The sequence below is a fragment of the Lagenorhynchus albirostris genome, chromosome 14, assembly GCF_949774975.1.
Source record: "Lagenorhynchus albirostris chromosome 14, mLagAlb1.1, whole genome shotgun sequence".
Classification (NCBI taxonomy): Eukaryota; Metazoa; Chordata; class Mammalia; order Artiodactyla; family Delphinidae; genus Lagenorhynchus; species Lagenorhynchus albirostris.
The window spans coordinates 24,646,364-24,672,947 of record NC_083108.1 but is presented as its reverse complement, the minus strand read 5'-3'; the positions used below and the strand labels follow the sequence as shown (position 1 = coordinate 24,672,947).

The 26,584-nt window shown below is 54.4% G+C and overlaps 1 protein-coding gene across 10 annotated transcripts in view; it reads left to right on the top strand.

Annotated features, from left to right (window-relative positions):
* Nucleotides 1–23,187, top strand: part of CTIF (cap binding complex dependent translation initiation factor) — a 304,577-nt gene extending 281,390 nt beyond the window's left edge. For 9 of the 10 annotated variants that reach the window (XM_060170359.1, XM_060170358.1, XM_060170351.1 and 6 more), the window contains 2 exons: nt 21,049–21,102; nt 22,838–23,187. In XM_060170359.1, the coding sequence (XP_060026342.1) occupies nt 21,049–21,102; nt 22,838–23,053 (270 nt within the window). In that variant the 3' untranslated portion in view covers nt 23,054–23,187. Of the gene's footprint in view, nt 1–21,048 lie in introns of all 10 variants that reach the window. The other variant, XM_060170360.1, reaches the window with a different exon arrangement.
* The last annotated feature ends 3,397 nt before the right edge of the window (nt 23,188–26,584 follow it).

The following is a 26,584-nucleotide window of genomic DNA, read 5'->3' as shown; positions in this document are numbered from 1 at the left end:
GCTGCTTTTGGTCTGGACTGGACAGAGCTCGGCTTGCTTTGGACACGTTAGTCAGAGGAGAGCTGGAGGTGTGGGGAAGAGCGAGGAGGATGTGGTTTGGGCAAGGGGAGTCGAGAGGCTGCCCCAGGCTTGGACGCGGGCCGTGGGAAGTCTCAGGAGCTGCTGCTGGCCACACTGAGGTGCCTTGCCTGGCTGGAGCTGAGGGCGTGGGCCAAGGATTAGCTGACTGGAAAGCAATTAGATGAGGTGGGGCTGGCTGGGAAAATACCTGGAATCCCAGGGCCAGGGCTGAGACTTGCTGGGGCATTGCCCAAGGCGGGAGCGTCGTGGGCTCTGGGGAGCGGAGGTGCCCCCCGGTGAGGGTGACTACCACTGGTCCACCGGCCCGAGGCTTTCTTACCTCTTGCCCGTGAGGAGAAGTGGATTCCAGAGTGAGGGGCGTCCAGAAAAGAGGCCCTTTTCTGATTACATTTCCTCTCTCCCAATGTCTCCTCCGCCTCGGTTTGCCCGCCCCCCTCCCTCTACCCCCTCCGCAGACTCCCAGGACTTTCCTAAGGCAGGCCTCAGGGAATCAGACTACCTCCCCCTTTTCTAGGTAAGAGGGATGTGTATGTAGGGTGTTACCCTTCCAGGGACTTTTAACGTTTTGAAAGGAGAGGTTGGAAGGAAAAAAATGTGTGCCTCAAAGGAAAAAAAGATGCTCAGGGTTTTGGGGGGAGTCAGGGAGATGACTAACACCTCCAGGGGTCTCCCCAGAAAATAGCCACAGGCATTAAAGCTTGCAGAGAATCCCTGGAGCCTGTCCTCCGGGGGGCTTCCAGTTAAGAGCCCCTGCTCCAGAAGTGGAATTGGGATTTTCATCCAGGCAAGTGATCAGAGGGGCCTTCCAGACCACCCTCAAAGCAACAGGGTAAAGGATTCTCAGGGCTGACCCAGCAGAGATAAGGACTTCCACGGATTCCAGAAGCTCCTGACAGCTTCCTTTTTCCCCCCGGAAGAGATCCTAGCTCATCCCCGAGCTCTCCTCTCTTCTCCCCAGATCAGAGGTCAAAAGACTTCTCTAAAGGGCCAGATAGTAAATATTTCAGCTTTGCAGCCCAAGAGGCAAAATCGAGTTTAACCGCATCCCTGCGATGTGTCCTGTGCTGAACAGCAGTGCGAATCAGTGAGAACGGTTTCTGTAGAAACTACTCAGCTCTGCCTTCTTAACGGGAAAGCAGCCGTAGGTGATATGTAAATGACTGAGAGTGACCGTGTTCCAACAAAACCCTATTTACGGACACTGCAATTTGAATCTTATATCATTTTTATGTGTCACCGAATATTATTCTTCTTTTGATTTTTTTCCTAGCTATTTAAAAATGGCAAAACTATTCTCAGCTCATGAGCCTGTAAGAGACAGGCAGGCTGTGAACTAGATTTGGCGGCTGGGCTGTAGTTGAACCGACCCCTGACCTAGATCTGTTGTTCTCAGCTGGGAAATTGCCTTCCAGGTAATGTTGATGCCCATTAAAATTTAAGAATCACTGTCGGAAAAAGGAGAATTTGCCATTTCTCAGGCAATGCTGATGCTGAGGTTAGGAGGACCACACACCGAGCAGCAAACACTGAGCTAGTCTGAACTTCACCCCCACTTTACAGATGACAAAACGGGCCCAGAGGTGACACAGCTCTATCATTTGAACCCAGGGAGAGGCTTCTCTGTCCCAGGATGCAGAGCTGGGTGGTTTTTCTATCTCTGGCCGCCTTCAGAGATCTACCCTTCCAGCAGCTCACGATGCCCGAGGCTCTAGCTGAGACACAGGAAATGTGTATGTGTCCCCTGGAGTCCCAAAGTGGCAGGGCTCCAGTGAGTCACTTCCCGTGAATGGCGATAGTGCGCACTGAGACATCCTCACGCTGTCAGTCAGCTCCCTCCCTGCCCTGCGCTTCAGAGAAACTCCCTGCCAGCTTCGGGGATCGACACAGACAGAGCGGCACGAGAGGGAAGCTAAAAGCCCCCTCTGTGAGAAAGGAAATGGAAAGAACAAGGGCCTGGACGTCAGATTTACATGATGTCAAATCCCACGCTTTTTGTACTAGCTGGAACCTGAGGCAAGTTACTTAATCTCTTTGAACCTCAATTTTTCCATCAGTAAAATGGGGAAACAGCCTCTACCTCTGCAGGGTTGTCTTAAGGATTGATGATAATGTCTGTCAAGTGTCTGGCACAAAGTACAGAACTTTCATGGTTTATTTTTTCTTTTTCTTTTTCTTTTTCTTTTTTTGCCATGCTGCATGACATGTGGGATCTTAGTTCCCCGACCAGGAATCAAACCCGCGCCTCCTGCAGTGGGAGCGTGGAGTCTTAACCACTGGATGTCCAGGGAAGTCCTAGGGTCTCTTTATCGGCCACCCTGGCATTGTGCCTTAACCACAGAGCTACCCAGCCGCAGCCTAGACAGCCACGGAAGAAGGCGACCCCTGAGACCATGGCTGTGTTGATGTCACTGGCTTGCGCTTCTGTGACATTTCCATTGGTGATTTAGGGGTATGGCTCATGTCCAGGGTTTGTACCTGGGCCCCTGGGTGGCCTTCAGGGTCTGGGAACCCACTGAAATTGTACGCTGACATCTGTGAACCTGTGGAGATGTGCATTTTTCTGGGAGAGGTGCCAGAGTGTCCATCAGATCCTCAAAGGGCTCCATGTTCCCCCCGAAAATTACAGGATGCATATCTATAAACACAGTGCAGAAGAGAGCACCAGACTTCTGAGACAGATTCCTGGATTTGGAAATCAGCTCCCTGACACTGACCTATGCATCGGAGGTCATCTAATTCAGATCTGAACTTCCATTTCCTCAGCCCTAAAAGCTGGGACTAGCATACCTGCCCTGCCAAGTCCAGAATCAGATGATACCCTATGAGGGAAAACCCAGAGTGGGCAGTCAAGAATGGGTAGGGCTCTCACAGGGGCCCAGGTGAGCAAGGGGAGTCACAGGGGGCCACCGTGCAGAGCCAGTGTGTTTGCTTCGAATTGAAATACTGGGGGTTTTAAAGTGGGCAAAATTAAACTCTGGTGATAAGGAGGATCGTGGTGACCCTCGGGAAGGGTCAGTGAAATGACGGGGCGGGCGCAGGAGGACTGTGGGGTGTGATCCAGGTTTGTAGCTCTTGGTCAGCGCATCAGAACATGTTTGCCCTTTGTTATTTGTGCAAACCCATCTCACTGCACATTTTTGTATGTGTGATACTTAAACAAAAAGTCTTCTCAAAAAACCTTCAACTGAGAAAACTAGAAATACAATATAAAATCACCCCCTGGGGGCTTTTTCTATATAATTTTGCAGTTAAGTTAGCACATAGCTTGAAGAAAGAGTAATTTATATATAAACACAAATAATAGAGTAAGATTTTAAAATAATCCAAAAGCCAGGTTTAAGCATCTTTCTTCTTCACCCAAACTGCTATCTAAGTCTGCTTACATAACTTCTGCTTTCTTTAATTATCTCACAGGGCCCACAGGCTGTCTCGGGCCTCTTCACAACCATGGTGGACCTGGCCTATTTTGGGTGGCCCGTCTGCCGGGGCGGTGGCTTTGCTGAGCACACTCCTTGATTCCAGAGTGTGCCTGTCCTATCCCTTCTCTCCTTCTTTCCTGCAATGGATTTCTCTTCTCTCTCCCACCTCACAGGTTCCCCTCTCTCTAGTGTTTTCTTCTTATCAACCCACTAAATCCATCTGAGCGGGGAGGACCTTCCTTTGCCCCCGTATTCCCCTCCAGAAGCCACCCCATTTCTCTCTTCCCTTAGAGCCAGGATTTTCAAAAGAATTGTCTCCCTACATGGTGTCTCTGGGTTACTTCTGCCCCATCTAGCCAACAGCGTGGTCCCCGTTCGAGACTGCCATATCGCCAAATCCAGAAGCCTACTCAGGCCTCCACACCACCATTAGAGCAAGGAAGCAGCATAGATGATTTGTAAACCAATGACAGTGACTGTGCTCCAACAAAATGTTATTTATGGACTGAAATCTGAATTTCATGTAATGTGTCACAAAATAGTGTTCTTCTGATTTTTCCTGTCAACCATTTAAAAATGTAGGGACTTCCCTGGTGGTCCAGGGGTTAGGACTCCGCGCTTCCACTGCAGAGGGTGTGGGTTCGACCCCTGGTCAGGGAACTAAGATCCCGCAAGCTGTGCGGTGCAGCCAAAAAAAATAAAAAGGAAAAATAAAAATGTAAAGAGCGTTATTAGCTCGCTGGCCTGTACCAACGCAGGCTGAGGGTGGGATTTGGCTGGTGGACTAGAGGTTATCCACCCCTGATCTAGATGTATGATTCTGAACTAGGGGCAGTTTGCCCCCCAATGCCAAGGGGCATTTGGTAGTGTCTGGAGACATCTTTGGTGGTCACAACTGGGAAGTGCTACTGGCCTTTGGTGGGAGGAAGCCCAGGGTCTACTCAGCACCCTGCCATGCCCGGGAGGCTCCACAGCAAAGAACTGTCTGGCTCAAATGTCAGTCGTGCTGTGGCTGAGAAATCCTGGTCTAAATGATCTCATCTGGCCCCAGGACTTTAAATACCCTCTGCACCCAGTGCTCTCAAATGTGTCTCCAGCCAGGACCACTCCTCTGACCTCTAGACCCAATGGCCAAGTCCATTCCTCCCTCCAGCTAGCTTCAATCTTGGTAGAGGAAACCACTGGCCACCCCTTTAGTTCAGGCCAAAAACTTGGGAGTTACCCTTGATTCCTCCCTTTTCCCCACCACCTCTCTTCTGTCATGCCACCATCACCTTGGACGTGGGCTTAAAATAGCTCCAAGCTGGTCTTCCCTCTACCTCTTTGCCCCACTTTTCTTCATCCCAGATGAAACGCCTATTGCAAGGCAGGTGTGCCGCCACCAGGGACTCACAGAGGTGTTTCCAAGCCAATACCGCTCTCGAGTTGGGTGTGCTGGGCTGCCCAGGCCTTGGGCGAGACTCTGGGCTCAGCTCCACCTGGACAATGTCTCACCTGGGTCCTTGCACAGGCAGCAGGTACTCTCACAGATGCTAGAAGAAAATACAAAGAAATAAGATTGATTTTTTTTATGTCCCCCTGAAACTAGTTTCCTTTCTCATCGTACTTCATGTAACGTACATAGATAGATAATATGTTTGTGCATGAGTGTGTAGATACACACACACTTGGAGGCTGGCTCCAAGTACATGTATCACCCCGAGTTTAGTGTAGGAGCCTTCGCCGAGGGCCTATGTTCACCTTTAAGTCCTTCTCCAAAACTTCATTTGACGGCCCCATAACCAGAAACATGGAGAAGTCGATGTCCTTTGGGATTTACCAAAGGACAGGCAACTGTAGCTTGTGGTGGGCCATGAGCGAGACCCCAGGCGGAGGCCTCAAAGCTTGTGTTGTGTTGGTCACAGGCAAATTCCCAGGGCAGCAGCAGCCCTCAGACTTGAACTGCACAAACTCTAGATCCGTATCTCCAGGCCTGCGGGCATCCACCTGACACCTCCCCCTGGCCCACCCACGGATTCCTCAAACTCTGAGTGTCCTAATACGACCCATCTCCTGCACCCCAAGCCTGCCCCTCCCCCCAGGGATAGTGCCACCATCTTCCTGGCTGTGGTGGCTGCCACAGACTCCAGGCCGTCCCTGACCAGCCCTCACCCCGTCAGTCCCCAGGGTCTGTGGGTAGCAGCTCTCGTAGAGTTCCTGGCTCTGACTACCACTTTTCTCCCTCTCCATTGTCTAGGCCAAGGTCACCTTTCACTTGAATTACCCCACCAGCCTTCTAACCAGGCTTGGCCGGCTCTCTCTCTGTGGACTGCAGGCTCACAGGACTCTCAGGGGTCACTGCCTGGAATGTTCTTCCCTCCTTCCCTCTCCTGACCCCACTCTTTCTCTAGCTCCACCTTAAAGTGTCAGTTTAAAGCTCTCTCCCCCAGGAAGCCTTTTCCGAGCCTCCTCTCCCCGCACAGATGAGAATGGTCCTTCCTGCCACCCACCACCGCAGCACCCTTAGTTCTATGCAAAACGAGCCCACTTACTACTGAGACCTGCCACTGATAGAGCCTCGCTTACTGTGTGCCAGGTACTGCTCTAAATATGTCTCATAGATTATCTCATGTAATGCTCCCCCCACTTTCCAGATGAGGAAACTGAGACACAGAGAAGTTACCTGTGCAACATAATTAGCAGGTGATCGAGTCGGGATTAGAACCCAGGCAGTCTCACTTTACAGCCCCGGCTCCCAGCACAGATCTGCTTGTGTAAACTCTGTCTTTTCTACTAAACTAATAGGTCTATGAGGACAGGATTCATGCCTCCTTATTGAATGAATGAATGAATGAATGAAAAAGTTCTTCTATTCTTTCAGACTCCTTGGAGGAGGGTGCAGGACCAGCCATGCTCCAGGCCTGTCTGTCACTGGTGGGGCTGCATTCAGGGAACACAGAGGCTCTTCTGAGGGGCTTTGCCCCAGCCAGCACATATTTTCCTTCAAATCCAATCCACAGGTTTTCTGAGAGGGCCAGCTGGGCACAAGGTCCTGTGTGAGGGAAAAGCTAGTCTAGGTAAACTCTAGGCCATCGACCTAGAACTGGGTGGAACCAAATAACTGCTCCCGGGCTGTGAGTAATGAGGCTTCTCCCTACAGGGGATCAGGAGAGGAGGTCAGGGAAGGCTTCTCGGAGGGGTGGGGTCTTGCGGTCCATCTTGCAGGGTCCAGTAAATGGAGCCAAGGTGAGAGAAGGCAGGCCTGGCTGAGTCAATGAGGAGCAAAAGCCGGAGGCAGAAAAGGACAAGCCATGTTCATAGATGGATGTGGCTGGACTGGAGGCCTGTGAAGGGGAGAGAGGGGGATGGAGGGCCCCTGGGGCGGAAGTGGGCCAGCGAGCCCCTGAGTGCCAGGCTAAACACTCTATCCCCTGCAGCCCAGTCAGCTGGACCTGGTAAGGATGCGCTGTGTTACAGAATATTGACGCACGTGCTAATTCACCCAAAGAGCTTGTCTCAGTTTAGGAAGAGTCACCCCATTATGAAAATGTACACTCTTGCTAAGGGTAAGGCTCTAAAGCCAAACAGACTTCCAGGTGCCCATTAAACACTCTTATCTCCAACCTTAGACTTGCTAGCGAGCACCTCTGCTGTCCCCAGGCAGCCCAGGCCCTTTTCTCAGCCCAGGCCTGTTTGCCCCTCGGTTGGGGTAGCTGCTGCTCTGAGCACAGATGCTAATTATGCCTTGAGCACAGCCCTATTTTTTCTGTGCTTAATCGTCCCAGGCCCAGCCGTCCCTGCCCAGTTGGTCCTCGGGAACCTCCTTGCACCCAAACGCACCACAGAACCAGCTAAGCTCCTCTACCCAAGGGGCAGACCTCCCGGCCAGCTTCTGCCATGTGTCTTCAAACTCCACCCACTGCCCCACCCCGGGAAGACTGGCACCTCTGCCTGGGAACCAGGCTGCTGCAGGCATTTATTCTTCACACGGCTAAAGAGGACGTGATCTAAGCAAAGGCTTCTTCGGCATTCCGTGCTTGGGGGCAGAGTACGAGGCCGGTGTGCCCCTCCCCCAGCTCCTCAAGGCCCCTTGCTGGTTACTTGCACCCTCCCCGCTCCCACCCCCCTGCAGAGTCTGGAATTGGTAGGAGGGACCCCTGGTTAGCTTGGCATACCAAGAAGAACCTTCTGAGAAGCTTCTTCCCAGGCTCAAGACAAGGTGGATTGGCAAAGCCCTTCAGATGACCGTGTGCCCATCAGTGAGCAATGCCGGGCTCCGGGGCTGCAGCGGCCTAGGGCTCTGTGCACAGGGAGGCCTTTCCTTGGAAGCCAGTGGGTCACCCTCTGTGGCAGTGCCCCTCTCCTGGTCCCCTCTGAGACTGCAGAGAAGTCAGCCCTCTGTCCATACCTACTTCCCCATCTCTTCTTTCTGATTAAATTTCTTTGCCTTCCTGGAAGGAAACATCTTGCACCCCCAGGATGCATCCTGTCTTCCCGAGGGGTCCACCGTGCTCTGATGTGTTTAAACCCGGGAGAGGGAGGACGGAAAGGCGATGGGTGTGAAGGGGAGGCCTCGCTCAGGGACTCGGGTGGCTAGACAGCGGCGCGGCCACCCGGGAAAGCTCACCCAGGGGAGGAAGGACTGTTTCGCAAGCGAGGCTGGGCAGGCGCTCTGAGCTGGCCCATCGGCCCTGGCACGCGGCTGGGCCTGTTAGGAAATCCAGGAGCCGCTCTGTCTGCTTTCCAGCAGGCGTCACTTCTCTTTCCACTGCTTTGCTCAATTCACGGCCCGGCTCCAGGGCCAGGCTGGAGGGTGGGTGGGCAGGCTGGGCACCCTCTGCCACAGGCCTGGTGCCCGGAAGTGCCCACTCCTGCCTCGGCCCGTGTTAAGGGTCCCCGGGCCTGGGCTGCAGAACTGCGCTGATCAGGCCGGCCGGCTATCGTGGCCATCTCGGGTGGGAGGGCAGGGTGACTCTCGGGGAAGGATTCCAGACTGTTTCCTTCTCTGTTGAGCTCCAACGCCCTTATCTCCTTTCCTGCCAGGCGGGACTCCTCACTAGTCACACAAAAGAAAACCCCACCCAAGACACACAACCCCGCACAGGCTTGAAGGAGGAGGGCTTGCGTCTGGTTCCGTTCAGGCTACCCGTTTATCAGTCAAGGGAGCAGTAAGTGTACGTTGAGCTCATACCATATATTTGGTCCAGAAGGGGTGGAGGGGCAGGTTGAAGAGACGAGGCCATCCAACAAATGGAGCCACCTTGGAGGCTGCCTGTCAATCAATTGAGATGTTTCTTGGAGGAAAAACAACCCAGGGGAAAGGGGGCAGGCAAAGGACAATTACACAGTTCAGGGGCAATTGGGATAGAGATGGGGGGTCGTTATGGGACTAAGTAGAACAAGGGGTGGGAGACGCGAGGAAGAATAAGCACGCGCTGCACAGCCCCTCGCTCTAGCGTCTTGCAGGCGTGAGTATTACGCCCCCATTCACAGACTATGGGGATACAGGAATAATAACTGGAATAGGGGAATATAGAAAACTGAAGCCCCAGGATGTCAGCTTATTCTGCAGTTTACACGATTGTCGCTCTGAGAACTGAAAGTAGAGCCCAGGCCGTGCAGCTCCTAACTGTCCCAGGCTTGCTGTTGCGCCTCGGAAGGGCAGTCTACCCCCAGCACATTCAGACTTGCTGCTGGGCTGTGCTTCCTGGAGGCAGAGGGCTGGCCTAGTTGACCCCTCAAGTTCTCATTCCAAGCTAGCGGCAGCGGCAGCTTCTACAGGCGAGTTGCTATGGGAACTATAACTTTGAATTTCCTGGCTCTGGGGCTGTGAAAATCACAACCTGAACCTTCCATTGATGTGGGTTTCTCGATTAATTTCCTGTTTGATTGTTTACTTTAGAGAGCGGAAAATGCCTTTGCAGGCAGCTACTTCCCTCCACCAGACGCTTATCACACCCTCCCCCCAAAGCCAGCAAGGTCAAGTCCAGGCCTCAGGTGGGTGGAGGTTGGGGGGCTGCAGAGAGCCAAGGGAAGGGGCCAGGGGCCAGGGGAGGCCCCACTAAGAGCAGAGGGCAGCCCGGGCCGCCCTCCCCTTCCCTGCCCTCTCCTTGTGCCGCCCCGGGGGTCCCAGCCTGGTGGGCGCCGGGAGAGACTTAGTTCAGAGACTGGCCCCGTGAGGGGTGTCTGCCCACTGTCCCAGGCCTCAGGCCTGGGCCCCAGCCAGCCCAAACCCCTCCCCTCGTCTCAGGGAACCATTTGATGCTGAGTCAGACGCAAAATGCAGTCATTCCTTCAGAGGGGCGTCCAGAGGGTGCTGTCAAGGGAGTGACGGTCCCAGGTGCCACCCATTGCCTCCAGGCCAGGCACTCCTGGCCAGGCTCCACCAGAGGAAGCTTGGAGAACAACTGCTTTCCCATCTGCCTCTCCTTCAACTGCTCTCCCCAGGGCCCCGCCAGCAGCCTGTTAACATAATTCCGTCCTGTTCCGGCTCCCATCCTTGGAGAGCGGTTCTCGCTGGCAAGCCCAGGTGAGGCCAGGTGAGGCCCTGCGGCAGGTATCCTGATCTGCAGTGATCACCGCCTCTCGCTGGGAGCAGGGCCGCTTTGCTGCCTTCGGAGCCCTTCTCCTCACCCCACCTGCTGAGCCGCTCAGAGATGGGCAGGAGTACTTACACACCAGGAGGGGAGGTGGAACAGGCCAGAGGTGTACTGACTGGTCGGGTGGTGATGGGAGACGGGGGGCTCCCAGCCCCTCAGTGCCCCTTCCCTTGTCTAGGCGACTATTATAAGGTACCCTCCTAATCAGGGCACTTTTGAAAGCGAAAGGAATATTACTAATTATTTGGGATGAACACAAGAAGATCCCAGGCAAACTGGGGTGTGTGGTCACCCCACCTTTTGCCGACCTCTCGCCATTAGTCTTATTTATGTGGGACTTACTCCTGGGGCAGCGGTTATGTCCTTTGACTTTGGAGGCAGACTAGACCTGGGTTCCAAAGCCGCTTTTCCATTACCCGTGCACTCGTGGGGAGTTCATTTCACTCTCCATGCCTCAGTTTCTACAGTTATACAGTGAGAATAATTACAATGGTATTTAACTCAGATAAACTGGTAAAAGGATAAAATGGATTTTAAACCATGCACAAAGTTCAGAGCTTGGCATCTGGAGTCAGCACTCCAAAAAATGTAAGCCAGGTACTGACTGAGGACCCGGAAGGTGTGACCCAGCCCTCAGGAGACCCCTCCTGAAAGGTGAAACCTCAGGGCTACCTCAGGCATCTTGTGTTCCCCCTTTAAGAGAGATCCATGGACATCAGGGCAGTGAATACAGAAGAGGACAGACAAGGCTTCTAGAAGGAAAGGCAAGGGCATTAAAGGAGAAGCTGGAAGGTGTTGATAGCAGTCACGACCAACGTCCTTGATGTTTCAGACCCCGACGCAGGGTCCCGGGAGGGACTACGTGAACAGAACTCGCCTCCTGTCCAGGCTACCGGCCAGGGCTTGGCCTCCAAGAGGAGGCATTGGAGCCATGGCCCCGTCCTCTGGCTCTGGTGTCTGCAGAAGGATTCAGTGTCTGCTCTGAGCCCCAGATTACGTTTCCACCCCCTGGGGCCAGCTGTGGGATGAAGCATTCCCCCATGTGACATTTACTGTGGCCACTTTGTACGGGCGGTTTGCAAGCTCTGCAGGAAGGAGGCTAATTATTCCCTCCAGGGCGCCTGGTCCACAGTTAGGGTGCCTGCCCGCCTGCCCGTCTTAGTTAGGAGGGCAGACAGCCAGACCACAGGGCACAAGCTTGGACTGAAGTCCAGTTCAGAACCATGAATTTCCTTGACATCTGACCGTAGCTGCCACCCCGGGGCTTCTTATTAGGCTAGTGGAAAAGTGACAGTTGGGGCAAATTCCCCTATCCCGGGGATGTCTGAAACGCAGGCAGTCACAGAATGACGGTAATAAGTAATGAATGTAAAACAACACTAATCTCCTAGCTGCCCAGACAGGCCGGGCAGCGTGAGCATTACACGGGTACCTATCCACAGCCGCACTCGTGCTTCCTGTCCATTTCAGGGGAGTGATAGCCTTTGTCTTATTTAAGGCTAATTCAGGCATCAGTCCTCTCCTCTCTCCCGCACGCTACGTGCTCATCTCTGCCCCTGCTCAAGTCTCTCCCGCTGTACCGACCATTCCCCTGGACCCTGGGCCAGTCTCTTTTTCCTAGCATCCTACCCTTCTTCTCTTCCATAGGCAAGTTCCCTGCCCCGCCCCCAAAAAAAGAGAAACGGAGGAGGAAAGGAGAGTGAGAGACAGAGAAGGAAGAACAGAAACCCCCAAAGAAAAAGCAATGGTCAGCTCTTTCTCTCTCCACTTCCTGACCTCGCTCTGTCTCTCCAGCTCCACATTACCCAGGCTTCCACCCACCCCTCCCTGCATGAAGTCATCATGGCAAAGGTCGCCTGTGCTCTCCTAATCACCAAATCCAGGGGGCCCTGGTCATTGTTCATCTCACTTGACCTCTCTGAGCTTTTGACACTGTTGACCTTGTCGACAAGAAGTGACCTTGACTTCTTAGCACTCCCTTGGCTTCCATGACGTCACGTTTTCCTGCTCTGCCTACTTGCCTGACCACCCTCTTCCTCCTTTGGGGGTTCCTCCTCCTCTGCCGCCCTTACGATGTTGCTGTTTCCGGGTTTGGAGCTCTTACCATCTTCTCTTATTCCACGTCATTCCCCAGGTCACACCTGTGGCCTTGACTCACACCTGGGCACTGATAGTCACAGGTGGCCAGTCTCCCACTAGTCTTTGTCCCTGATGGCCCGCAAGGACGGTGGGCTTGGTATTTCTAACACTGAACTCATTCCTTTTTTCCAGAACCAACTCTTCCTGCCTTCCTAACATCGCTGGTGGCACCCCAGTTTATTCCGCGGACCAGCCCCAAGCCCGGGGCTTATCCATCTTCCTCATTGTCCTTTTCCTCACCTTTACTTCTGCCTCCTAAGCTATCTCCTCCCATTGTCCCTGCCCTCACTCGAGCCGCCATAATTTCTCACTGGTCTCCTTGCCTCCAATTCTCCCACCACCCCACCAGCTCCAGTCTACTCTCCACACTGCAAACAGTATCATCCTACTCACCAGTTGAAATTCTTTTCGGTGGCTCTGCAGTCCTTTAGGATAAAATCCAGACCCAGTAGCATGGCATCTAGAGCCCTTTAAGCTGTGGCCCTGGCCTTCTGTATCATCATGTGCTCTCTCTCCCCCAGCACCGTATATTTTAGCCTCTTGAAATGCTTGTTATTCACCAGCGCACTCCATTAGTTCACCTTTTTTTTTGTGTGTGTGCATATGCCATGTGCTGCCACTTGGGGCACATGCCTGGCGTGTTCTTCACCGCCACCATTCCATCCCAGGCTCCAACCCCACATACCTAGCGCAATCTCTCTGTTTTCCCTACTAGACTCTAAGTTACAAGTCTTATTCTCCTTGTTATCCGGGTACTTACACCATGTTTAGTACATAGTAGGTGTTCCATGAATGTTGTCGAAGGACGGCTGGCTGAGTGGGTGAGAGAGTAGATGGGTAGATAGGAAGATGGGTGAAAGGATGAGTGGGTAGAGGGAAGGCTGGATACGTGATGTGTGGGTGGATGAAAGAATGGATGGCTAAATGGATGCACTGGTGGATGGAGGCATGCATGCATGCGTAGATGGAGAGATGGCGGCCAATGCAGAAAAAGAATAGGTAAAATCAGTTCAGTTTTGTAAAGGCCCGGATTGATTATCATCACCAGTCAACAAAATTAAGAATTATGGGGCTTCCCTGGTGGCTCAGTGGTTGAGAGTCCGCCTGCCGATGCAGGGGACGCGGGTTCGTGCCCTGGTCCAGGAAGATCCCACATGCCGCGGAGTGGCTGGGCCCGTGAGCCATGGCCGCTGAGCCTGCGCGTCCGGAGCCTGTGCTCTGCGATGGGAGAGGCCACAATAGTGAGAGGCCCGCGTACCGCAAAAAAAAAAAAAAAAAGAATTATGAGCTCCAACCAGCAAAGTAAGAATTAGCTAATGTGGGAGAAATTAAAGTAATGTGGGAGAAATTAAAGTAATTCCCCAAGGAAAAGGATGCTGACCCAGGGCTTCTAAGCACTTTCTAGTTCTTCCCAGACTTACTGTCTGTCTGGCTTGTGTAAGTAAGTCACGAACTACTGAGCCTCGGTTTCTCTGTCTATTAAGCAGAGACACTTGTCTGTCTATTAAGCAGAGACACTTGTCTGTCTCCACAAGAGTGTCACGGGGATAAATGGGATGGTACATTACAAAGTGGGTCGAGATCTTCAGGAAAGATACATGTTTATGAAGATATACATTTAATAACAATAATAACACCTTGCATTTGAATCAAGCTTTGCACTTTTCAGAACTCTTTCACATGCATTATCTCCACTGACTCTCAAAACAATTCTAGGCAAGTATTATTCCCATTCTCAAGTGAGGAAACTGAAGTGCAGAGTGACTAAGTGGCATGCCCGGAGTTACTCTTAGGGAATAGAAACCAAACCTTCTGCACGTTTTTTTTGTTTTGTTTTGTTTTTATTTATTTTATTTATTTATTTTTGGCTGCGTTGGGTCTTCATTGCTGCACGTGTGGGCTTTCTCTAGTTGCAGAGAGCGGGGGCTACTCTTCGTTGAGGTGCACGCAGGCTTCAGTAGATGTGCTCGCGGGCTCTAGAGCGCAGGCGCACGGGCAGTTGCTTCGCGGCATGTGGAATCTTCCCGGACCAGGGCTCGAACCCATGTCCTCTACATTGGCAGGCGGATTTTTAACCACTGCGCCACCAGGGGCATGTTTTTGATGACAGCCTCTTGTGGCTAGATTATCTACTTCCCTGCCTCCCTGAAGAGACCCAGATGTAATTGACCCTCTTCTTGAAGATTCAAGGTCATTATGAGGAGCTGTCCTCTAGACTCAGCTGTAGATGCCGGTCCAGGTCCACCAGAGGCACAGGGTGGAGATGCCCTGACTCGAACCTGAGGGCCCTCCTGAGATGCAGGTGGCCCTGTGCAGCTCCTCGCCCCGGCCACCATTCTAGACCACGTGCCACGCATCGGGGCATCTCCTCTGGCTCTGCCTCATTCTTCTGCCTCTCCCCATCTCTCCACCGTCAAGGCTTGTGCCCATCACTGTGGCTTCCTCAGCCCCTGGAGACCTGCACCTCCCACTCTTGCTTCTTCTTTTTCTCTCTCCTCTTCCCACTACTTCTTCCATGCTTGCAGGGTATCCTGCCACTGCCCTTCTGTAGGCCCAGCCAGCCAATCAGAGCTCTGGGTTTGTTCTCCAGCAAACCAGCCAATCACACACACTCTGAAATCTCCTCACTTTTGCTCCTTTGTTGCTGCTCCCAGCCTACCCTTGACTACCTTCAAAAGAGGGGCTCCTGCAGGTGGGGACTGGCTGAGCTTTTACTGGGGCTGCATTAGGCTGTCTGGGTTTGTTCTACCAGGGTTGGAACCAAGCTGTTGGTGAGCTGAGGTAGTTGGGGGAGCTTGGGCGGAGGGGAGCTAGAAGAAATTGTGATCTCCAGCACTCGCTCCCCTCCCGCACAGGAAGACGGCCCCAGGGTCCCTCCATCAGCACCCTCTTTCCCTCCGCACAGGGTGGCATCCTAAGCAACCAGCCTGGCTGCACTGAGGGCACCCCTTGGGCGGCATGGTCCTGCCCTGGCTTCCTTCCCCCAGGGACTCCGAGGTGCTCCCACCAGGCTCCTTTCTCCCTCTGCTGTCCAGCCGCCCACAGCCTGACTCGAAGCACCTTGGCCTCTCCCCGAGGGAGGATATGAAGGGTGTGCCCACAACAAGTCTCCGGCAGAGACAATAGGACAGGAATGCATTAGCTTCCGAACAAACACTGTGTGGGCTCGCACAATTGCCTTGGATTCTCGTCCAAGAAACACATTTCGCTGTTCCAGGGTGCCTGCCCCGGCCCGCCCACACTCCTTTCTGTGCCAGAGACTTTGATGAGTGGGCTGCTCCTCCCCCACCCCCGGGGCCTTCAGCCCCCAGGTCTGCAGCCCTGTCTCCTCCATCCCTACAGCTTTTCTTCCAACGAGCGAGCGATAGCAGAGAAAGGGGACAGTCCTGTCCAGGCAGAGAATGACCCGCCCACCAAAGAGTACCTGCTCCCTGCCACTGCTTTTAAACCAGTTTTAAATCGTGGTTTTAAAAAAAGCAAGCATAAGATTGACCATTTTAGCCATTTTAAAGTGGACAGTTCGGTGGCGTTAAGCACATTCACATCGTTGTGCGACCATCACCACCATCCGTCTCCAGAACTTTTCCATCTTGCAAAACTGAAACTCTGTCCCCATTAAACACTAACTCCCTAGTCCCTCTTCCTCAGCCCTTGACAACCACCATTCTACTTTCTGTCTCTATGAATTTGTTCCAGGTCCCTCATATAAGTGGAATCCTACAATACTTGTCCTTTTGCAACTGGCTTATTTCACTCAGCATAAGGTCTTCAAGGTCCGTCCATGTCGCAGCACGTGATAGGATTTCCTTCCTTTTTAAGGCTGAATAACATTCCGTTGTATGGATGGACCACACTTAGTTTATCCATTCATCCGTCAGTGGACACTTGGGTTGCTCCCACCCCTTGCCTGTTGTGAACATGGGTGGACAAGAATCTGTTCAAGTTGCCACTACTTTTTGAGAGTTGCTTGGAGTTAAATGAAGCATTGTCTCCGGAAGACCCCAAATAGAACACGCATAAACAACAGAGTTGGCCCCCTCAGTGTACCAGCAGGGATTCATTTGTCCAGAAACTAGCTGTGTTTTAGGAAAGCAAGCCATGAAGAAATGGAACACAAAACAGGTAAGTTTTGGCCAAGACAGAAAAGAGTGGAAAGGTCTTGCCCTTGGACACTGCCCACAAAGAGCGAGACAAGGACGGATCCCTGAGAAGCCGTTGATCACCCAGAGGCACTGGAGCCTCTCAGAGCGACACTGACAGGGGTCCTGGGGAGGGAGCCCCGTAGCGTGTGTCAAGTGCTCCCCCGAGGTAAGGCCAGCCGGCCTCTCGTTCCACCACACAGAGCAGCAGGGTGGGACTTCCCAGCTGTGATGATGGGGGCTGAGGGGACGTCCTCTCTGCAGCCCTTCGGCTCTAAGCCTCCAAGGGTCCGCCCTCAAAAGCTGGCAACGGACAGGCCGAGATAGCGTTTGGGGGAGAGTAGGACGTGGTCTGCAGCACCCATTCCCCTCCCGAACTCTGCATCCCAGCAACGGCAGAGGAAAAGTACAGTGAAAGCCTGTCAGTCCTCCCCCACTTCCTTGAGAAAACCCAGCAGGCCGTTTGCGAGAGGGCCTATCACTCGATGTGATTCTTGGCTAGCACAGACTTTCCCAAACAACCAGTGAAAGATAAGGTGGGAGGAGAGGCTCTGGGGTGAGAGCCTGCCCACAGCCCTGCTTGAGAGTCCCCACCCTGAGTCTGTCCCCCCAGAGCCCCCCAGGGAGGGAGCAGGCCTGCAGGGGTTTGGGTGTGCAGAAGGGAGGAGGTAGTCCAGTCACTAAGATGTGGAAAAGGAAGGAAGAACGGGAAGCCCTGGACCGGCTCTGCAGTTCTGAACCGTCACCGGGGAGCAGACGGAGGGCAGGCGGGCCTCGGGCCATAGAAGGAAAGAGGAGACACCTGCTCATCTGGGCGAAGTGCTGGCAGAAACATGAGGCTCCACGAGGCTGTCCACGCAGTGCGGGCAGAAGTCGGAGGGGCCACTTGGAGGGAGAAACAGTCACATTTCAGAGCATCTAGTACTTGTCCGGCCCCGGCTGTTCATAGAATTTCCCATCATGTTACCTCCCATGTCTCAAAGCCCCAGGACCCCTAAGAAGCTGGTCTCAGAACGGAACATGATCCCAGGTTCATCTCAATTTCCCATGACAGTCACTACTAGCACCTACTGTGTGTCAGCCAACGTGCCGGGTGCACCCAGAGCGGGACCCCTTCCTTCCTTCCCATAAGCTCCCAGTTCTGCCTGCCCCCTCGTCCCCAAATGGCTGCCACCACCCACTCTGTCTCTGGGAGTTCCCTTCCCACCAGATACCCCACTTTCCCCCTTTCTTGTGATTTCTACCAGCAATTTTTATTTTAAGGTTTCTCTTCCTGCTAAGCACTATGGGAAATCTATGCAGGAACAAAGTTACCATCAGAAAGAAGTCCCAACAAACCTCACAGGGTTCTCTTAATATTTGTCCTCATGTTCTGTGCAGAGTCAGTGGGGCTACGCCCACCTTACCCCCCGAGACAGTCAGGGCCCTCCAAGTCCTGGAACCAGCCCCTCCCAGAGCAGGCTGGGTCGGATGCTGGAACCAACCCGTGGTCCAGTACCCATGACTCGGTACGCCTGCTGCAAGGTGAGTCACCTCCCCCCAGCTTTTTCCAGAACCTGCTTCCAGGGTTTTCTAGATGAGAGAGGTCCTTCCTAGTGTGACCCCCAGAATTCCCCCAGACACTGACTCAGTGGAAGCTTCCCTTGGCTCCCCTTGAGGGGCTGCAGCCCTGCGGGGCAAGAAAACCCCAGAAGCAGACACCGGCATGGGGAAGAGGGTGGACAGCTGTGTGCTGCAGAGTATTCCTCTGTGCAAATGTATCATCATAATTTAACCAGTCCCCTTGTTGGTAGCCATTCAAGCTATTTGCAAAAGTGCAGCAAAAACCTTATATGCATGTCATGGTGCATATGTGGGCAGCGGGGGGCACGTGTGGAATAAATTCCTGGAAGTAGTATCGCCGCTCAGAGGGTTTGTACACTTGCAGTGTTGATAGCTATCACCAAATTGCCGTTTAGAGAGTCACACCAACTTCTGTTTCCACACACGCTGTACGTTTGCAGACACACTGATGATAATTTTGTGCCGTGTCTGCTCTGACAGGAGAAGTCTGTGGGGTGGAGGTATCCAAGTCCCGCTCACTGTCGCCTTTTCAGGCGCATGCACTGGGGTGAGTTGCCCTGGGGCTGCGGCTCAAGGTCAGTCCCTCCTCACTCGCAGACCCTCCCAGCTGGGTGGGTTTTCTCCCTGCTACTCAAGGCATATTTGTTAGCAAATACTTCCAGGTGCTTACTACGTGCCAGACACGGTGCCAGGTTTCGGGAAGAGAATGGACCAAACAGGCCTTGCCCTCCTGGAGCTTGCCTTCCCCTGGGGGAGACAGCAGACAAACAAATAGATCGTATGTCAGGGGTGAGAGAGGCTGTGGAGAGAAGTAAGTCAGGAGGTGAACGGCGGGATCACTTACACGCGGGCCGGTCAGGGAATCCCTGGCGGATGAGGTGATGTCGGGGCAGAGCCCTGAGTAAACTGAGGAAGGAAGGTCTCCAGACAGGTGGTGGCTGAGAATTCCTGGCTGACAAGAGCACAGAGGCCCAGAGTCAGAAGTGTGTCCTTGGGCAGAGCGTGCCCACCAATGGCCGTCAACGCCTGTCACTGCATGGCCGACACTGTTACCTTCCCCGGGTGGTCCCTTGCTCTCCACCAGCTCATCTTTTGAGCAGCCTGAGACCTACCTCTGCTCCTTCATCCCCAAATGATTTCTTTTTCGGTGTGTCTACTGTGGGATCAGTTAGTGCCCAGCCCTGCCGAGATACGAAGAGGAAGGAGGTCTGGTCCCTGAGAGCATCTCTGGGCACAGCATCCCACACTGATCTGGCCCCTGGACTCATTTGACATTTAATACATACATCTTCAGCCCCCCTGATGTGACCGCTCGCAGCTTCTGCTGGGGGAGACCCTGGGCAATATGACAGGAGGAGGGGGAAGTTAAGGAGAGTGTGTGGAATTTGGATCTCGAGTCTGCAGTGAGAACAGTCCCCGGGGTTGTGTGTGATTTCACCCTCCTTGAATGCGTCATGCCCAGATCAGAAACCTTGACTCCAGTTCTCGGTTAGTGGACAAGGAAGCTGACCCTAAAAATGCCTTCCTCTTGTGCTCTCTCCTTACCCTCCGCCCTTCCTTTAAAACAAAAAACAAAAACAATGCATAAATCACATCGACCCACATTTATCGAATCCCTACTGTTGCCAGGAGCTGTGCTAGGTGTTAAAGGGCAGCAGAGATGAACGTCACACTGCCCTGCCTTCAGGAGGCCACAGTTCACACTGGAAGATGTCTTGCCACTTGTGTGGAATGCTGAGCGGTGGGAAAGCCAGGGGTGCTCGGGAGTGAGAAACAGGGGCGGGCACCATGGGCTGGAGTGATCCAGAAGTCTCCAAGGAAAGCTGGAAAGTGACCTGGGAAAAAATGGGGGGAAAAGGCAGAAAATAACAGATATTGGTGATGCTGTGGAAAAATCAGAACCCTAGGCACTGCCGGAGGGAATGAAAAATGGCACAGCCACCGTAGAAAAGTTTATCGGGTCCTCAAACCGCTAAATGTGGAGTTACCACATGACCCAGCAATTCCACTCCTAGGTGCGTACCCAAGAGAGATGAAAACCCATGTCCACACAAAAACTCGTTCACAAGTGTTCATAGCTGCCTTGTTCACAACAGCCAGAAAGTGGAGACAGCCCAAATGTCTATCCACTGATGAGTAGATAAACAAGACGTGGTGTATCACAGTGGAATATCTTCCAACCCCAATAAGGAATGAAGAACTGACACAGTCTACAACATGGATGAACCTTAAAAACATTATAAGTGGAAGAAGCCATTCACAAAAAAATCACGTGTTATATGATTCCATTGTATAAAATGTCCAGAATAGGTAAATCTATAGAGATTAAGCGGTTAGGGGTTGTCAGGGGCGGGGGTGGCGGGGGAAAGGGGACTGACCGCTAATGGGTACAGGTTTCTTTTGGGAGCCATGAAATGAAAATATTCTAGAGTTAGTAGTGATGGTCGCACAACCTTGTGAATCTAAAAGTCACTGAATTGTATGCTTAAAAATGGTAAACTTGATGTTACATGAGTTATGTCTCAATTTAGAGAGAGAGGGAGAGAGACTGAATGAATGAAATGCAGCACATAGAGGAAAGCCCGGACGGGGGGTGGCCAGTCCCCGTGCTGAGCCTTCCGGCCGTGGCCTTGGTCAGGAAGCAACTCCAGCCTCTGGAACAGTCTGCATGGCTTTGCAGGCTCACATTGCTGGGCCTGTGGAGAAGACTGCTGTGATTTCTGCAAGTCCTCCTATAGCCAGGGCCCAGGAGCACCTGAGACCGTGGTTGAGCCCCTCTCACTAATCAGGAAACCTACGTGAATTTCATTTTTGCTGACCAGCTGCTCATAGCTGATGATCCCAGCATGCTTGCCGCTGCCTTCAAACCCACCTGCGGCCTTGCTCTGCCGTGGCCTCTAGTCAAGCCCTCTGACCTGGCCGGGATGCCCACGCTCCATGACTACGGCGGTCCTCTAGCTGCTTAGATCCCGTCAGAGAAATCACTGCTTCCTGGGGCAGTGCCCCTGCTGCCCGCCGTCCTTTGTGGGCTGCCTCTCTGGCCCGCCTCTTGGAGATGCTTGTTCTGGGCTGCAGGGGGCTGAGAGCAGTGCACCAGCCTAAGCGTAATTCTCTGCCGCTCTCTTCCAGCTCTTGCAATCTCAGGATGTGAAGGAAGATGCCGTCCTGTGCTGCTCAATGGAGGTAAGCAGCGTGGCTTAGACACCTCCCACCTCAGACCCTGTGCGTCCCTCTCGCCTTAACAGTTATGGGGGCTCAAGGACCACTGGAGGCATCCACGGGTCCAGGGCAAGGGCGTGTCGAGCGGGGCTGGTGGCGGACGGCTTCCTGAGTGGATGTGGACTTCTGCTGGAGGAGAGGGAACTGCCGGCTCTCTGGCGGGAAGGATGGAGGGCTAGCATCGTCCACTCTCCCTCTGCCCCCAAGACCACCTCCTCCTCGGCCAGGTGCACCACATAAATGACTTAGGAGATTTTAGGTGATGCCCTGCCCCCACATATCTCCTTTGGCTTCAGTGGTGTGGGGTTTGGGGGGAGGTGCTGAGGCTTGAACCCCCAGGTCGGCACTGTCCACTTCCAAGCAGCCCCCATGAGGTCCCACTCCTGTTCCCAAGGTGTGGCCTCTGCTCTCCGGGATCTTCCTTCAGACACTTGGCTTTGGCCCAGTTACAGGGACAAAGCTGTACCTTCAGAAAACAGTCCAAGGGGAATCCCTGGTGGCCCAGTGGTTAGGACTCCGCGCTTCCTCTGCTGAGGGCACGGGTTCGATCCCTGGTCGAGGAACTAAGATCCTGCAAGCCGCACGGCGTGGCCAAAAAAAAAAAAAAAAGAAAACAGCCCAGGGACATTCAGAGTGGAGCGTGGTGAGGAGAGGGGCTTCCAGGGCCCACACCCAGGGCACGCCGGGGCTCCAGGCAGGGGAGATAGGAGGGGAGGAGAAAGCATGGTCCCTGCCTCCAGACAGCTTGTGGTCTGGCTAGAGATAGAGACCTCTGTCACATGCACAGAGTGGATGGGACGGTGTAGAGAATAAATATGGGTACAGAGCATGCATCCCTGAGGAGTTAGGAGAGAGGTCAGAGTGGGCCAGAAAGGTCAGGGAAGGTTTCGTGAAGAAGGCAGAGCCTTGAAAAAGCGGGTGGGCTGAGGCTGGAGGTGGGGCAGAGATGGGGACTTAGATTATAGGGAGAGGAGCTGCACGGGCTGCCGGCCGAGGGTGCGCTGATCGGGAGGATCGGGGCTCCTTCTTCCTAAGGGGGCTGTTCGAGGTGACCAGGGGCCTCTCTTGGGGGCAGGCCCTCTGGCTGGCCTTCTGCCCCAGTTCATATTTCTCTCCTCCCCTTCGTGTCACAAGTGTGGGCAGGGGTCAGTTCTGGGGGTATGTAGGTGCGATTGGGGGCAGAAGAGAAGGAAAGAGAGAAACAAGAGACCTCATCCCTGCTCTCGGGTTCCACATGGACACATGCAGGTAATAATGACCAAGTTCGTTTCCAGAGAGACATCCCAGCAAGTGAAAATTGACACGGTGCCACCTGGTCACTCTTGAAGGAAGCAGGTCACACGGCCATTGAGGTTGTGGGCGATAGTCCAAGAAGGCTTCCTGTAGGAGGGGAGGCAAGTGGATGAAGGGAGAAGCAGCGTGTTCCTGGTGAGGACTCTTGGCAGCCCTGGGCAGCAGGCAATATTCTGACCCCTCTTATTCCTCCGGCAGATTGGGTATTAAATGTGGGCTCTCGCATTGGCTGTGTCCACCCTCCACACTCTCCATCCTTCTGCCCTGTGGCATAGAGGCCTGGGCCTGCACCTTCCTGGGATAATCCAGCTATTTCCCGTTCCTGCCCCCAGCACCCCTAACCAAGGTGGGTCAGGAGCCCTCTCAGGGCCCAGCTCACGTCCTAACCCCACTTCTCTGCCCACAGCTGCAGAGCACAGGCCGACTGCTGGAGGAGCAGCTGCCCGAGATGATGGCGGAGCTCCTGGCCAGTGCCCGCGACAAGATGCTGTGCCCCTCAGAGTCGATGCTGACCCGGTCCCTGCTACTGGAGGTCATCGAGCTCCACGCCAACAGCTGGAACCCTCTGACACCCCCCATCACGCAGTACTACAACAGAACCATCCAGAAACTGACAGCCTGACAGCCAGGGGGCCTGGCGGGTGGCCCGAGGGCAGCTGGGGCCCTGGTGCACAGAGCCAGATGGACAGGCAGGAGGACAGGGGTGGCCCTGCCGGCAGAAAGAAATGGGGAGGAAGGCAAGCAGAGCCGGCGGCCAGTATGGAGCCAGACGGGGAAGGGACCAAAGCCCTAGGAGGAGCGCCCCCCTACCCGAGCCCCCCAGCCCGAGCATGCGGCCGCTCACACCAGTAAGGGGAGCATGTTTCTTCCTCGCGGTGGCCTGGCCCTCCCCCCCTCACTTCCACTCCTCCCCACCCCCTCCCATGCAACATGTCCCCAGCAGGGCTGTGTGCAAGGGCTTCATCTCTGTGACTCCTCAGAGGCCTTGGCAGCCTGCACGCAGGGTACAGCTTGGGTCAGAAAGGACCTCAGAAGGCTGAAAAAGTGGGTCGGAGACGGGCTTGCATTGTTCCCGCATGCTGTCAGCCGCAGTCGCCAACTGGCAGCAGGCAACGTGTAGCAGATGTCCGGGAGTACAAAGGCAGGCACGGTCCCCACCAGCCGCCCGCAATTGACGGCCTTTGTCCTTACGGCCGAGCGGGGGACAGAGGCGTCTCCTCTAACCTTCATGCTCCACCCTCCCCACATCCAGCCTCCTCCCTTCAGCCCCCAAGCTGCAGGCCCAGGGGGCGGGGGGCGGGCCTGGGGCCTGGAGGAGAGATGGAGTTTTTCCTTCTACTTGCACTCTTTTGTTTCATTGTGTTTTATTTTTTCAAAAGTCAGCTGCTTTGAAGTCTCCTCTCTCAACGCAAAGGGCCCGCAATGTGATCACACAGTCAGCACCGCGAGGACCCCCTGATGAGAGGGAGATCAAACCCGGCCCCCTCTGGAAGGATTCTAGCCACAGACAGCTTGCCAGTAGCCAATTAGGGTAACTGGAAACTTCTGCCCCGGCAGGGGAACCCGCTGGAACCCTGTGCCCCTCAGGCCACGGCTTCCAGTACCTCTGTTCTCTCTTTTTCCAGCTTCCTCCCTCAAAGGGCTGATACTGTGGCTGCTGGGAAAGCATTAAACCCGTCCTGCCCCGGGGCCTTGTAGTGAACCGGGCTCAGAGCAAGGCTGGCGAATTAAAACCAAAACGCCCGGTGATACTTCCCCGCTCCACGCACAGGTCTTGTCCCAAGCTCTCGCTGGAGGGAGAATGGGGGGGCCCCGCAGGGCTCCCCAGGGCTAGCTAAACGAGCTGTGCCGGTGCCCTAGCCCATAGCCACGGTCTGTGCCCCGGGAGGGCTGTGGCACTGCATTTCCAGGGCTGTCGGGAAGGGGTGAATTCATTGAGTCGTGGGGACCATCGGGGACCCAGCAAGCCACTAGCTTTCCAGGCTGGGAACAAGTCTGGGGGTTCTTGGAGGGGCCAAGTCCTGGGAGCAGCTCCTTCTCTGATGGCTAGAAAGGAGGATGCGTGTTGGGCCCTGGGAGGCTGGCCTCGGGTTGTCACTGGCGTCCACACGGCCCATCTCCTGGTCCGGAGCCCACGCTTTGATGAGCCCCTGCAAAGCGACCTCAGCGCCCAGCAGCTCCCTCACTTGCTCCTTGTTGAGGCCAGTCCTTCTCTGGGTCACCTTGGAGGCCCACTGGTTGCCTGGTCCGGTCAGGCTGGAGGAAATCCCCTTTGTTGAGTCTCGGAGAGGAGGCAGGTGGCGTGGGGAGCAGCTTCCTCCGTACTTCCTGGCTTTCCCCACCAGCTGCCACCTGCCTGCAGTCCCCAGAAAGAGCCTGTTGGGGACAAGGCATGGGGGCCCGGTTCACCTGGAGTGGGTCGGTCACCTCTGCCAAGGAGCCCGCGCTGGCCCTGGCCTCCACCTTCGCCCTCCCGGCCCCTTCCTCCCAAGCTTCTCCTCACTGCCTTTCCTCCTCAGCCTACACCTTTGGCTCAGCCTGGGACCCAGGGACCCCAGAGGCCCCACAGGAGGCCTTGAGAGAAGAGCCGAGTTGATGTTAGGATGCTCAGAGAGGGCACCAGGGAAATCATGGTCCCGAGGAGTCGGCAGCCGAGGCCGGGCCAGCAGCCACGCCCTGGCAGCCTTCAGAGAGCCGCACCTGGGCTGAAATGGGCCCTGCTTCCCTCCAGTGGTGTGTGTGTGTGTGTGTGTGTGTGCGCGCGTGTGTGTGTGCGCGTGTGTGTGTGTGTGTGCGCGTGCGCGTGCACGCGCGCGCACACGGGCATGCACGAGCACATCTACTGAGAATGAAGCAGGGCCCTGGAAGAAGAGAGAGGGCCTGCGAGTGAGGTCGAAAGTCGAGGAGGCAGGGGAGTGGGTCTCCCACCCCTACCTTGGGCTCAGAGAGCGAACTTTATGAAGGGGCCCCAGATACCACGGGCTCAGGGGGCTGACGTCCCCTGGAAAGCCAAGCAAGTAGCGTGTCGGGCACTGTGCGCTTAATGCCCTTCCTCCTAACAGCCTTCCTTGGTGGTCTTGCCTCACGGCCAACCCCTCCTTGACTGTTAGGACCAGAGTGGGAAGAAGCGAGGTATAAATATGTAAACATATATAAATATATTTTTAATTACGTGTCGCGTCACCGTGGCTCCACACATACGGCTTGCCTAGTATATCCCACTGCTTGAAAGCGCTTCCTAGCCGATCCGGATAACAAGTGAAGCTGTTTTTCTAAATATGGGTTGCTGCTACTTCTTCAGACATGGAAGGAAAACATTAAAAAAAAAATTTTTTTTTAAGGAAATAAGAGTAAAGCCTAAAATCTGAGACACTGAGGCAGCTTCCCACGGGAGACTACTCAGACAGGAACTGGGGGGCAGAGGCGGGCGCCCCCAGACCTCCGCCCCCTCCCCAGGCCAGATCTCCCCTGCTGAGTGAGGGAGGCCGTATCCAAGTTGACCTCTGAATGTATTTGATGGGAGGCTAAACTGGATATTGCGTTTCTAATGCTTGCATGGCTCTCCCTCCTCGCCTGTGGCTTCCTTGGCACAGAGGAGGCAAAGTCCAGCCGTCTGATGCGGGTCCTGTCTCGGTCTCTCCCCCGACAGTCAAGACGAGGTAGTCATTGTTTTCCTCTCAGGCAGCTGGCCTGTTCCTGCTCCCATGGCCTTGTGGCTTTGCCTAAGCTCTGGGACCGCAGCCCCAAGAAGGCCCCCAGCCTCCCCTGCACAAGGCGGGACCCCACCATCCTCCACAAGAGTCTGCACCCCCCCAAACCCACTTTCGTCTGCTCGTCCTTCCTTAACCAGTCTGTACACCTTTAAAGTTTGGGGATCGTCCTGTCCATCCATGTAAATGTAAATGTTGGCCGAGTTGGTATTTATTCTAATTTTTATTTTATTTTATTTTCTCTGAGGGATGGGGAGGGGGGTGTGGGAAACGTACCACTGATCACGCCCTGGGCAGCTGCAGGGGCGGGGGCCCAGACAGCCAGGCCGCCGCAAGAGCAGCCCCACGGGGCTGCCCAGACGCCAAGCCCCAGTCTCTTATCTGGCATCAGAAGCCGGCCAGTGTTCCTCGTCCAACAGCCTGTCCGGCCTGCCCGTGGAGTC